Genomic DNA, 14878 nt, shown 5'->3' on the forward strand with positions numbered 1-14878 from the left:
TTTATTTATTGCTCTGGATTCATTTAATGTATTTATTGATTGGAATAAAAAAATTTCATCTTTTTCAACCTATTTATTTATTTGCAACCTGCACACGAGCACCTTCTCACAGTGGTCACAAAGAAATATCCTTGTTCACAAAAGGATTATTTAATTTTATATGTGCACTATTTATTTATATTTATTTTTACTCACTGTTTTCCCAATCACTCACACTATGGCACATATATTTTAAGTGACAAGGTGTCACTTAAAGGTAGCGCCGGGGCAACTTCTTTTGCACTTTCTATTATTTTAACCCCTCGGGGTTTTGTTGCTGGCAGCTTACACCTGTCTGTTATATATTATCTATACACTTCCATAGCGCTGGTCACCCTTGCCTTTCTATCATGTTACATATATTACCCGTATTTAGGGTGTAACACATAACACGTTACTATGCAGCATACCCCCTGAGCCCCCCAAGAATTTGGTCCTCTGTGCAGTCTTCATTCACTGCTCTGTGCAATTTCCATTTAATCCACTATGTACTCTCTATTCAGTACTCAATGTCTTCTTTATTGGGTCCTCTGTTCACTCTTCTTTCAGTTCTTGGTGCCGTTTCCATTCAGTCCTCCATGCAATCTCTTTTCTCTAAGCAGTCTACATTTGGACCTCAACACAATCTCCATTCATTCCTCTATGCAGTCTCCATTCTGTCCTTTACACAGTCTCCATTTAGTCATCCATGCAGTCCCTATTCGGTCCTCAACACAATCTCCATTCAGTCCTCTATGCAGTCTATATTTGGTCCTCAACACAGTCAGCATTCAGTCCTCTATGCAGTCTCCATTCATTCATCCACACAGTCTCCATTCAGTACTTTATGCAGTCTCTATTCAGTCTTCAATGCTGTCTCTATTGGATCCTCAATGCAGTCTCTAATGGGTCCTCAACACAGTCTTCATTCAGCCCTCAATGCAATCTCCATTCAGTCCTCAATGCAGTCTCCATTCAGTACTCTACAGACTTGTATAAAGTACTCGAAATTTCTACTTGAGTAAAAGTACAAGTGCTCAATCAAAAAGTGACTTGAGTAGAAGTGGAAGTGCTCGCAGAAAAAGTTACTTAAGTAGAAGTACTAAAGTATTCAACATTTTTTTTACTTAAGTATTGCAAGTAGTTTTTTCAAAAAATTTGCTACTTAAGTACTAAAAGTAAAAAGTACCAGTAGTTTTGAAAAAAAAATTCTACTCAAGTACTGAAAGTAGAAGTACAAGTACTGTGTTATGTAGTTATTAAAGAAAGAAGTCAAAAGTTTGAACATCATATTGTTTTTTATTATTTCAAATGATTTATTCAAATGATTAACCTGTGTTTGTTAGTAGTTTCTTGATGCACTTTAAGCGCTGTAGCACCATTTATTTGTTTGTTTCATATTTTCTTTTTATTGGAAAGATTTGGTATAGCAGCTTTTATTATACACAGCCTTTATTTTCGTATGCGCAGATTTACAAATGACATTATACACATTTTTTTGAGCTTTATGCAACCTGCCATCTACTGTTCTGGCAGTGGTAATTTTTTTAAAAGTAACGAGTAACTATGCAGCACAAAAAAAAAATACTTGAGTAGAAGTATTGAAATCATCGAAAAAATGTAGTGAAGTAAAAGTAGAAGTAGGAGAAAAAAATTCTACTCTAGGAAAGTACAGATACCGCATTTCGGTACTTAAGTACAGTACTTAAGTAGTTCTACTTCGTTACTATACATCTCTGGTACTCTATGCAGTCTTTATTCATTCCTCCACGCAGTTTTCATTTAGTCCTCCACACAGTGTCCATCCAGTCCCTTATGCAGTCTCCATTCTTTCCTCTATGCACTCTCCATTCATTCTTTCACATAGTCTCCATTCATTCCACTACACAATCTCCATTCAGTCCTCTATGCAGTCTCCATTCAGTCCTCTATGCAGTCTCCATTCAGTCATCTATGCAATTTCCATTCATTCCTTCACATAGTCTCCATTAATTTCACTGCACAGTCTCCATTCATTCAGTCCTCTATGCAGTCTCCATTCATTCCTCTATGCAATTTCCATTCATTCCTTTGCATACTCTCCATTCATTTCACGACACAGTCTCCATTCTGTCCTCTATGCAGTCTCCATTCAGTCCTCTATGCACCCTCTATTCATTCCTCTATTATCTCTTAATTTAGACCTCTATGCATTTTTTCATTTGGTCCTCTGTGCAATCTAAATTCAATAATCTGCACAGTCTCCATTCAGTCCTCTGTGCATTCTGTGTTTAAACTCAACATAAGACTGAATGAAGTTAGTACATGCGTGCATGCACAAGTGTTTTTGTGTGCATGCTCAGTGATTCTGATATGCAGCTCTCCTTCATGGACAATTTCCCGCTGGATGGGGTACAGGGGAGTATAAAACTGGAAGGTGTAAGGGGGCTGCTGGATTGGGGGCAGGTGAGGATAAGACTGAAAGAGGGGCTGCTGGGTCAGAGATGGGTGATGATAAGACTGGGGGGGGGGGGGGAGATCAATAATAGTCAATAATAATTACCAATTAAAATTACAAATACTGATTATTTCTTTAATTTTTTACACAGGAAAGGAAAATGTGGTAATGATAATTGATGATGTGCAGCCTAAAGAGATGATGCAGGTAAAGAAGATTCAGTCTGACATTGAGAGATTAGCCGAAGATCTCTGCCCCGTTTTACATAAAGATAAAGAAGATGAGAAGAAGTTGGTACAAAAACTAAAGACAGTAAAACAATTCCGCCTTATGTCAGGTAATTTCCTCAAATGATTTCACCTGTATTATTCCTAAGCAATACTGTCCAAATTGGAATAAAATTGGAATAGAGAGCCGAATGCGGACAACTGTGATCTGGGAAGTGATGGTAAAAGTGATAGGGAGAATACAAGAATATAAAGCTGAACTCCAGACAAATATCACAATGCACAGAGGAAATAAATAGATGGGATCTGTTTACCTGGCAATCGATTTGCATTTGTGTTCATCCAGTCCTGGGATTTGCACACCTCTATCACATAGCAGCTTCTTTTTTTTTTTTCAAGTGCAATGCTGTCTTTTCACTGCTGCAGGTCCCCGGGGCCACCATTCTGGTTTTGGAACATCTTTAGGCAGCCGGGTCCACACAGCAAATGCACAAGGTTGTTTGTTTCATCCCCTGCTTTGCAGGGAAAGAAAATCCATCACATCCTCGATGACAGAACAGAGCTCTGTATTGTTTACATACAGCGCATCCAGACAGTATTCACAGCGCTTCACTTTTCCCACATTTTGTTATGTTACAGCCTTATTCAAAACTTGATTAAATTCATTATTTTCCTCAAAATTCTACAAAAAATCCCCCATAATGACAACATAATAGAAGTTTGTTTGAAATTTTTTGTAAATTTATTAAAAATATAAAAAGGAAAAAAAATCCCATCTATATAATTATTCACAGCGTTTGCTCAATCCTTTGGTGAAGCTCCTTTGGCACCAATTACAGCCTCAAGTCTTTTTGAGTATGACGCTACAAGCTTGGCACACCTATTTTTGGGCAGTTTCTCCCATTCTTCTTTGCAGGACCTCTCAATCTCCATCAGGTTGGATGGGGAGCGTCGGTACACAGCCATTTTCAGATCTCTCCAGAGATGGTCAATCGGGTTTAAATCTGGGCTCTGGCTGAGCCACTCAAGGACATTCACAGAGTTGTCCCGTAGCCACTCCTTTGTTATCTTGGCTGTGTCCTTAGGGTGGTTGTTCTGTTGTAAGATGAACCTTTTTTCCCAGTCTGAGGTCAAGAGAGCTCTGAAGCAGCTTTTTATCAAGGATGTCTTTGTACATTCCTGCCGCTGAAAACATCACCACAGCATGATGCTGCCACCACCATGCTTCACTGTAGGGATGGTATTGGCCAGGTGATGAGCAGTGCCTGGTTTCCTCCAGACATGACGCTTGCCATTCAGGCCAAGGCGTTAAACATTTGCTTCATCAGACCAGAGAATTTTGTTTTTCATGTTCTGAGAGTCCTTCAGGTGCCTTTTGGCAAACTCCAGGCGGGCCGTCATGTGCCTTTTACTGAAGAGTGGCTTCCGTCTGCCCACTCTACCATACAGGCCTGGTTGGTGGAGTGCTGCAGAGATGGTTGTTTTTCTGGAAGGTTCTCCTCTCTCCACAGAGAAATGCTGGAGCTCTGTCAGAGTGACCATTGGGTTTTCAGTCATCTCCCTGACTAAGGCCCTTATCCCCCATCGCTCAGTTTGGCCAGGGGGCCTGCTTTAGGAATAGTCCTGGTGGTTCCAAACTTCTTCTATTTACAGATGATGGAGGCCACTGTGCTCATTGGGACCTTCAATGCTGCAGAAATTTTTCTGTACCCTTCCCCAGATCTGTGCCTCCATACAATCCTGTCTCTGAAGTCTACAGACAATTCCTTGGACTTCATGGTTTGGTTTGTTCTCTGACATGCACTGTAACTGTGGGACCTTATATAGACAGGTGTGTGCCTTTCCAAATCATGTCCAATCAACTGAATTCACCACAGGTGGACTCCAATCAAGTTGAAAAAACATCTCAAGGATGATCTGTGGAAACCGGATGCATCTGAGCTCAATTGTGAGTGTCATGGCAAAAGCTGTGAATACTTATGTACATGGGATTTTTTTTCCTTTTTTATTTTTAATAAATTTGCAAAGATTCTAAATGTACTTATTTCACGTTGTCATTATGGGGGAGTGTTTGTAGAGTTTTGAGGGAAATAATAAATGTAATCCATTTTGGAATAAGGCTGTCACATAACAAAATGTGGAAAAAGTGAAGCGCTGTGAATAATTTCCTGGTGCACTGTAGGCAGGGCTCTGTTCTGTGTCTCTCTCTGCCGATCAGCGGGTGCCGGTGGACGTCCATTGGCCAGCAACTGCTAAATGGCTTGTGCTGTGTGAGCCTGTGTCTAATCACATCACAGCCCCGCCGCCAGTGGAACGCGATTGCGCCCCTTACCTTGAAGTGCCAGATCACATACTAGGTGCGTGATCCGGCACAGGAGAGCCTCTGCCACCGTATATTAAGTTATGCAGTCGGCAAGCAGAATACAACTCCACATTAGGGCATAAAAGGTGTCAGATGGTTTTGTAACTTTGTAAACAGTGGATTGCAATATAGTAACAAAGTATCAGAGCAAAAGTATGTGTGCTCAAGCCAGCAGGGAGCTGGGAAAAGAAAGGTTGTGGTGTTAGTTTAACCACTTGCCGACCAGCATATACTGCGGCAGGTCGGCTCATTCCCGTGAAACAACGTACCTATACGTCGCTTCGCGGGACTGCGAGTGGGGGCGTGTGCACGCCACCGTGGGCTCGTGCACCCCGCTGGAGGCGCGAACACCCATTTGCCACAGGGGAAGCTGATCTGCGGGTCCGGTGGCCTTGACTGTCGCCAGGCACCCGCGATCGCTCCCCGTGGAGACAGAACAGCGGTCTGCCGATGTAAACACAGCAGACCGCTGTCAGCAATGAACACAGGGATCCTGTGTTCCTCCTATTTAAGAACACAGGTATCTGTGTTCATTCCATAAGTCTATCCCCCACACAGTTTAAAAGCACACCCTAGGGGCACATTTAACCCTTTGATCGCCCCTGGTGTTAACCCCTTCCCTGCCAGTGTCATTATTACAGTAACAGTGCATATTTTTAGCACTGATTACTGTAGTAATGTCACTGGTCCACCCAAAAGTGTCAAAAATGTCAGTCAGGGGTCCGATCTGTCCGCCGCAATGTCGCAGTCCTGCTAAAAATCGCAGATTGCTGCCATTACTAGTAAAAAATAAATAAATTAATTAAAATGACATGATTCTTGCCCCTAGTTTGTAGATGCGATAACTTTGGCGTAAAGCAATCAATATACATTTATTGGGATTTTTTTTTACCATAAATATGTAGCAGAATACAAATTGGCCTAAAATCATGAAAAAAATTGATTTTTTTTTTTTAATTGGGAATGTTATATAGCAGAAAGTAAAAAATATATATATTTTATTTCAGAATTGTCGCTCTTTTTTTTGGTTATAGCGCAAAAAATAAAAATCGCACAGGTAATCAAATACCACCAAAAGAAAACTCTATTTGTGGGAAAAAAGGACATCAATTTTATTTGGGTACAGAGTTTCACAACCGCGCATTTGTCCGTTAAAGTATCGCAGTGCCGAAACGCAAAAAATGACCTGGTCATTAAGGGGGAAAATCTTCCAGGCCAGAACCGGTTAATAGTTACTATGTCTAGAGGAAGAGCTACTCTTCAGTCTTACAGAGTAATACAGGAAATCTATTGTACTCGAAATTGTAAATGTACTTTTATTTTTTTCAGAACATCCTCACAAAGTGGATCTTCCTCCACAAACTTCAAAAACATTAAATGTAAGTAATAAAAGAAGAATATATTATTGGTGTGAAGATAAATGTGTGGCTAAACCTGCAATACTGCAGTCTATTGATATTTTCTCCACCTTATTAGAAGAACGGGGTGAACTAGTAATATGTTTTATTTTTCTGCCTGAAAACCAAGAGACCTCTGCAAGCATTTTTGTTGAAAGTGTCGGGAGCCCCCAAATTCGGAGCGTTTGACTTTGATATACACGTGGCTCTAGCTTGCCAGCTGCCGGTACTGTAACACATTAGCATCCTATTCCTCAATTCAGGGATGTGTTCTACCTCTCTGACCAATAGAGAGATATCCATTACAAGGAGGTGAAGCTCTGACTTCTGACGTACACGTAAAAAAAAAACTTTTTTTTTGCTACAAAATTACTTAGAATGTACTATCATTGTTGCATTAGTGGCTCCTTTGTGCTGCATTTAGTGGCACCAGTGTCAGTATTTATAAACCCCCTTCATACTGCAGCATAAAAGGGTTAATTAACACCAGGGGCTGACTGGCAACTTTCGGCCCAAGGGGCAAATACAAACCAGAGGCCCATGGTACAGCGACTCTCCCCCCATGGTGCAATGACTCTCCCTCTTCCAGTCTTTCTCCTGACTCCCATTCCAGGCTGAAGATCCACTCCAAGTACTCTCTACTTACCAGCCGAATCCATGTTCTTGACCTGGCTGCAGCATGAAAGAGTTAATTAACACCAGGGGCTGACTGGCAACTTTCGGCCCAGGGGGAAAAAACAAACAAGAGGCCCATGGTGCATCGACTCTCGTTCTTCCAGGCCTTCTCCTGACCCCCATTCCAGGCTGAAGCTCCGCTCCAAGTACTCTCTACTTACCGTCCGAAGCTGGGTTCCCAACCTGGCCACTAGTGGGCAGTTGGAGGGAGCTGGGACAGCTCAGTCGGGGCTGCCTGGGGGAGGAGAGTCTCTAGTGGGGCATGGAAATGGCCTCTGCTCAGACACAGTTTACACCACCCATGCTGGGGGAGGGGGGAGGCCTGCGCTCTGTCCTTGTCTTCATCCCGCACTCAGTAGGTCAGCAGTGGGGACATTTTACTTCTCTTTATCAGGAATCCTTTAGGCATGGCTGTGGTAGAAGTGGTGCAGCCCTTTTTATGGGGCATCAGAGAGGCCCGGGGGGCAGTTGCCCCCCTGCCCCCTTGCCCAGTTCTCCCCTGATTAACACTGAAACTGGTGTCACTGCCACTAATACAGAACACAAAGGGGTTAATTACCTGCATCTTGCTACTAATGCATCAGTGATAGTACATTAACCCCCTTCATGCTGCAAAGAATATTTTTAATTACCCCCCCCCCCACAAACCAAGAGTTAACCCACATCAGCCTGTTCACATTGAACAGACACACCATAGGATATGAAATAATCATCTGCCACTACCAGCCCAGGCCGTAGCCCCTTAGTTATTTATCTGCTGACTTGTGCAGTGGTTGCAACAGCCAGCACTCCTCTCCCATCGAGCCTCCTGGGCCGGCCTCTATATGACGTCACGCCAGCCGGTGTTCTGTTGAAAACTCCAACCCACCTAAATCTCCAACTACGTCATCTCTGGTGTGCGCTCCTGCTCTCGGACCAGCACACTTCCCTGTCAGGCGAAGTGATCTCCACCCAACAGGAGCTTCCTAGTCCCGGGGTTCTACCTAAAACTCCAACTCGCCAAAATCTCCAACCACATCGAAGACCACTGGTCTTCGACCAGTTGGAGTCTTCACAGAACAGCGGCAGCGTATACACTACAGCACACTATGTAATGGGTGGACATTGTTAGTCTGCCTGCTAGTAACCAAAAACATGGCCATCTCCATGGCTGCAACAACTTTTTTCCTCTTACCCGGTGTTCTGTCAAAACAGGCAACTGTGTATACACTGCCGCTGATCTGTGAAAACACCAACTGGTCGAAATCTCCAATTAGTGCTGCTGGAGAATCACTGGAAGTGACGGTTGGAGATTTTGGCGAGTTGGAGTTTTCAGAAGAACCCCCGGGACTATGAAGCTCCTGTCGGGTGGAGATCATTCCGCCTGACAGGGAAGTGTGTTGGTCCAAGAGGAGGAGCGCGCTCAGTGCAATGGCACCACGCCACAGGGGACGAAGCTAGTCTTTAACTGTAATGCAATGTAGAAGCCGGCGGTTGGTGATTATGTCCAATAGCCCCTATGTAAATTCCACCCTGCCCTCTCCAACTGCCCTTGTCAATAACCATTTCTACATAAAAAAAAGTAATTGTCCCTCCAGAAACCAATAATTCCAGTAGTGTCAATCTTTTGCCCCCCCCCCCCCCATGCTCTGTGTTTCTTTCCTTCAATCCCTGTATAACTACTGTGTCCTGTAGTGACGTAAGGTTTTGTAAGTGGAACCACTGAATGCAGCAGGAGACCAGGAATCTGATACCCTCAAAAGTGTTGGTTTTTGAAGAGAAGATGTATTTTTAATGGAACAGTGATATACATTTTCTTAATTATAAGTCTTTGAATATTTCCGATGTTCACACCTGTTCTCAGAAAACACCAACATCTCGGGGATCCACCATTGGTATCTTCTCTGCATCAGAAGAGGATCATATCGGTTGGCTAAGGAGATTGCTGTCATCAGACACCTTTGGACAAAGAGAAGTCACCTATCATAAAATGCCATCATATGATAACTTGGGACTTGAAGAAGGAAAACTTCCATGTGCAATAGCAATCCTATATCACACTATGAAGACTGGACCAGCTGTCACTCCACAGACGGAGTTTCTGTATGACAAAGTAACAAATCAGCTGGTACAACAACTAGGTAAGAGTCTTCCTAACTGAAAGATTTCATTCACATTCTTAAATGTATCAAAAGTTCTAAAGGCAGATGGTTTTCTTTATCTTTATGTATTCTATGCACAAATGGAGAAGTACAGCCAAAGCTTGTTTGGCTGTACTTCTGTGGATCACAGATGTGCAGTTTGTTCTGCACTCCTGTGACCCGTTTTCAGCAGACAGCGAGCTGAAGCCCACTGTTGACTGATGTCACAGTCTCAGGCAAGATCTCAACAATGAAGTTGAGATCCACCCACATGCCTGGACTGCTACAAGGCTCAGCCTCTCAGCAAGCACCAGCTCTCTGCTCAGGGAGCCCTGAGAACTGAGCGATCAGCAGTGTTAGATTGGTTGCATTTCATCCTTAGACAGTGCTGCATCCACCGCGGTTAGTATGAATCTGCAAAAAAAAAAAAAATAAAAAAAATATATATATATATATACTGTATATATACTGTGTATATATATATATATAGATATATAGATATACTACTTCCAGTAAAAGCTTCCCCCAGCCAACTTCTTACCTTGCTGTTCTTTCAATCCAGTGCTGTGCCACGAGAGCAGAATCTATGCTCATTCTCTCACCTCACAGGCATAAAGGCAGCAACGTGAGTCATTGTCTCCTGTTGCTGGAAATCAAATCCTGTGAGGAGGGAGCGGGCAGTGGGGACAAGCTGTATTGAGTGTGTCTATAGACGCACAGAGCCTGGCTCGGAATCAAACCCACACGTCTGCTGCCATAGCGAATGCTTGTTATGAGGACAAACACAGAAGAGAAGGAGCCAAGAGCAATGGTGGGGGACCCCAGAGGAGGAGGTTCGGAGCCGCTCTGTGCAAAACCATTACACAGAGCAGGTACATATAACATGTTTGTTATTTTAATTAAAAAGCTGAGCCTTTATAACAACTTTAACCGCTTCTGGACTGCCCACTGCAGATATACTGCATCAGGCAGCCCCTCCTGCGCGAAACGACGTAGGGCTACGTCGGTCATGCGCCAGCAGCTAGGGGGCGAGCACTCGCCCCCACTCGGCAGCAGGGACTCCGATGCGTGGGGCAGGTGGCTCGGATTTCCGCCTGCCACCCGCAATCGCTCCCTGCTGAGAGAGGACGGTCAGCTGTTGTAGGCACAGCTGACCGTTCTTCTCTCTGGAATGATCACAGAGCGCCTGTGATCCTTCTATATAGGATCACAGGTCTCTATCATCATTTCACAAGCCATGCCCCCATACAGTTAGAAACACGCCCCTAGGTACACATTTAACCCTTTGATCACCCCTGGGTCAACCCCTTCCCTGCCAGTGTCATTATTACAGTGACAGTGCATATTTGTAGCACTGATTACTGTAGTAATGTCACTGGTCCCCCCAAAAGTGTCAAAAATGTCAGTTAGGGGTCGGATCTGTCCGCCGCAATGTCGCAGTCCCGCTAAAAATCCCAGATCGCCGCTATTGCTAGTAAAAAAAAAAAAAAACAATAAAAAAAAAAAAATCTTTCCCGTAGTTAGACGCGATAACTTTTGCGCAAACCAATCAAAATACGCTTATTGCGATTTTCTTTTACTGAATATATGTAGCAGAATACAAATTGCCCTAAAATAGTAAAACATTTTGATTTTTAAATTTTTGTTTTGGGAATGTTATATAGCAGATAGTGAAAATTATTGTTTTTTTTTTTTGTTTTTTTTTCACAATTGTTGCTCTTATTTTTTTTTTTTATAGCGCAAAAATAAAAATCGCAGAGGTGATCAAATACCACCAAAAGAAAGCTCTATTTGTGGGGAAAAAGGGACATCAATTTTATTTGGGTACAGCGTCGCACGACCGCACAATTGTCAGTTAAAACAATGAAGTGCCGAATCACAAAAAATGGTGAATCTTCCGGTCCAGAAGTGGTTAAGATATTTCTCCAGTATTTTATATGTAGAGACCTTCTTCATCTTCTACATCAGTTTAAAACAGCAGATGGCAGGGCATAAATTGTTCCTATGGATGTTAGCAAATAGATGTCAGCAGGTCTGGAGAGATCAATGGTCCTAGTGGTCATGGTTTCTGGCACAGAAAATGATGGGAATTGGGAGATGATCCTTCTGCTACAATTCTCTACCGCTTATATTTTTAGTTTAATTTTGCTTTCAAACATCTTTAAATGGTTGTATAGTTGGTGTAGAGAATGGATGTAGCAATGCAGTTTCCTACTCATGTGATATCTGTTCTCAGCAGTTTTTTTTTTTAGAACGCTGGGACTGATCATGTGACTAGCAGGAAGTCCCTCCCACTAAGCACTCAGGAAGCAGGAAGTAGCTGCAGGTGGCGGGAAGTCTATGGAATTTACAGTGCATGTGAGTTCCAAAACAAATGGCAGCTGGTAGGTTAGCTGAGTGAGGTTCACTAATATATTTGTTTGTAACAATGCATGCAATTATCCAGCGGAAGACGTTTTCATCAATCCTTTGATGAAATCTGCACATTATTGATTATTGATCTCTTCCTTGTACAAAGGGAAGGACAACGTGATTGTGCTAATTGATGATCTGCAAAGCTATACCGATAGAAAATTGGCGATGGGGTTTCAGTCCAGGATGGAAAAGGTGGTTGGTGATCTCCTCTACATAACTCAAGAAGAAAAACACAACCAAACACTGCTGTTTCAAAGACTAAAGAGCCTAAAGCTGTTCCACCAACCTCCAGGTAATTTTTCACAGCTCTCTTTACCCATAGCTAGAGGAATAAGGTTCCACCTAGCAGTAAGTGCTGAACAAAGATTTACAGTGATAAGCGGACAGTTACACATACAAGCTTAAAAAAAAAAAAAAAAAAAAAAAAACAACTAGCAGCAGCTTTTGAGCATTTTTTGTCTGCTTCTAGAAGCAGATAGTGTTATCTTATGTCCATTCACACTATTTTACTTTAGCGGTGTTTTTTAGGCTTCAGCATTCAGGAGCAGAAATTTTTTTTTTTTTTTTGGCAGCAGAAAAAAAATGCTGAAAGCTCCTAAACTCTGCTAACACCTGCTAAGTGATGGTATACAGCATTTTATTAGTCTTAGCTGTGTCCTTAACAACAGGTGACTCCCTACTGACAGCTGAATGTAAACAAATGAATGTCGGCAAATAAAACTTGAGGAAAAAAACAGCATGGGGGTCCCCCAAATTCATTCTAGATCCTTTGGGTCTAGTATTGATTTTAAGGAGAAACTCATTCCAAAATATTTAAAACAAAAATGGTGTGGGCCCCCCCCCCCCCCCAAAATCCATACCAGACCCTTATCCAAGCATGCAGCCCAGCAGGCAAGGAAGGGGGGGGACAAGCAAGTAGCAAGTACCCCCTCTTCCTGAACCATCCAAGGTCAGATTTATTCAGGGGCGTAACTACAGGGGTTGCAGGGGTTGCAATCGCTACCGGGCCCCATGCTCCAGGGGGCCCGGTAGCAAACCAGTGGGTGAACTTCTAGGATCTCAAAGGTCACACTTGCGACCGGGCCCTGGCATTTCACCACTGTGGGGAGGCCCCAAGATTGCAGGAAGGGGGCCCACTGCAGAACTTGTGAAAGGATCCTGATGCGGGACCATAATAAAAGGCCATGCAATGAGATTAAAGAGCCCCAGGATTAGTGGGAAGAGCCCCGGGCTTGAAGGGAAGGGCCCCGGCCAGGGGTCTGGGGGGCCCTTCATGGTTTCTTGCATCGGGGCCCTGAAGGTTCTAGTTACGCCTCTGGATTTATTAATAGGGGGTGCTTTTGGGCAGCCCCCCCAAAGCATCTGATCCTGGGTCTGCGGGCGGGAGGCTTATAAGAATCTGGAAGCCCCCTTTAACAAGTGGGCCTCCAGACCCCGCCTCCCTCACGTAAATGAGTAAGCCTACTCGTTCACCAAAAAAAGTGGTAAAAGTGAGTAAAAATGAAGAGCCAGCTTTTGACAAGCCCTTTATTAAATAAATTAAAAAAATGGTACCATGATTTAGTTCCAATGCCAATCACGATGAATGCCGGTCTCGGAACCTGAAAAAAAAAAAGAGGTCCCTAAAATCCATACCAGACCTGGTAAGGATTTTGGGGGAACCCCTCGCTGTTTAGTTTTTATTTGGCATGGGGATCCCCTTAAAATCTGTTCTGATATGGATGGGGGGGGGGGGACCCCCACACAGTTATTTCTTTTCTTTTTATTGCCGGCATTCTTTTGTTTATATTCAGCTGTCAGTGGGGAATCCCACTGACAGCTGATGAGTCATTGGTTGTTAAAGGATAAGTCCAGGCAATACCTAACTAACTCTAAATCTGCTCTGTGCCACATTCTAAACCTAATCTATCTAACCCTGTAAGGCAAAAATCACCGTACTTTCCTATTCTACACCTGATCCAGTCCGATCTCCAGCGGTGAAAGCTGTGTGCAGGAGAGGACCGACAACGGCTGTGAAATGAATGGAAGGTGACATCACCCATAGAGTTACTATGGGGCTTTCTATTGTCAAGAGCCTCTCCTGCACCCGGCTCCACACTGAAACTTTTAAAGACACGACAGCTGGCCCATTTCTTAACAACCAGCTTTACACTACTAAACGCCAGCAAAATGCCAGAAAAAAAACACCAGCTAATATTAAGTGATTTTTATATCAAGTTTTTCCATCCTATTTTCCAGCTCCTAGTGTGCATAGAGCCTAAACCTCCTTATTTTATCAGTCTGGAAGTTAGAGGAAAAAATTGACTATTGCATTCTGGGAAATAATGGCAGCAGAGAGGACAACAGGAAGATCACCTAATCTCTGACGTTCGAAACAATTTATTTTACCTTTTATAGTTTAAGTTTCTTTCATTTAAAAATTGATGCGGAAACTTGGATAATTATTGTATTGTATTGTCATTTCTATATTTTCTAGAGTATAATCCACATGCAGACCTTTTTCAGCCAGCATCCGGAGCATTAAATGTGAGTAAATGAACAGAAATGCCACAGTGTACTAAAACTCTAAATTGTAAATTTTGGGGTTTTGTATCTGATTTCTTTATTTATTATGGTTAAGACTAAAAGGAGGATCCTGTGCTATGAATGGGGCCATATTCATATTCTATGCTCATTCTTAGCAACGCCATGAATATTAGATCACAATAAATGGTGACTCTAAGAACAGTATATAGGGGGGCACATAAGATACCACAGTCAAAACTTGGGGGGGGGGGGGGGGCACTCATAATATTTGCCACAATATCATACCACTGAAAAAAATGAAATACATATATATAAATAAGGTTACAAAATATGAGAGTAATGCAGTATGTAATGATACCTTTTTATTTTACTAACCGAACACTTAAAAGAAAAGCTTTCAAGAGTTTTCCTTTCTTCCTCAGGTATTGCTTCAGATCTAAATAAGAGGAAAACTCTTCAAAGCTTTTCTTTATAGTTTAAAGCAATTTCAGGAAACAGTTTACCCAGTAATGGTGTGTTTAGGCAGTAATAGCCCCTAGTATTGGTGCCAGTTTATGCAGTAATACCCTTAGTATTTGTGCCAGTTTATGCAGTAATAGCCTCTAGTATTGGTGCCAGTTTACGCAGTAATAACCCCTAGTATTGGTGCCAGTTTATGTAGTAATAGCCTGTAGTACTGGTGCTAGTTTATGTAGTAATAG

General features: G+C 42.6%; 1 protein-coding gene across 1 annotated transcript in view; it reads left to right on the forward strand.

Moving 5' to 3' along the window:
• Nucleotides 1-14189, forward strand: part of LOC309557629 (uncharacterized protein) — a gene marked incomplete at both ends in the record, with an annotated part of 40244 nt that extends 26055 nt beyond the window's left edge. The window contains 5 exons of the mRNA XM_082260420.1: nt 2607-2792; nt 6374-6423; nt 8960-9236; nt 11755-11943; nt 14128-14189. Coding sequence (XP_082116546.1) covers nt 2607-2792; nt 6374-6423; nt 8960-9236; nt 11755-11943; nt 14128-14189 — 764 coding nt within the window. The remainder of the gene's footprint in view (nt 1-2606; nt 2793-6373; nt 6424-8959; nt 9237-11754; nt 11944-14127) is intronic.
• Nucleotides 14190-14878: the final 689 nt, after the last annotated feature.

The sequence above is a fragment of the Pelophylax lessonae genome (assembly GCF_965119305.1).
Source record: "Pelophylax lessonae genome assembly, chromosome: 6".
In the NCBI taxonomy this organism is placed as follows: Eukaryota; Metazoa; Chordata; class Amphibia; order Anura; family Ranidae; genus Pelophylax; species Pelophylax lessonae.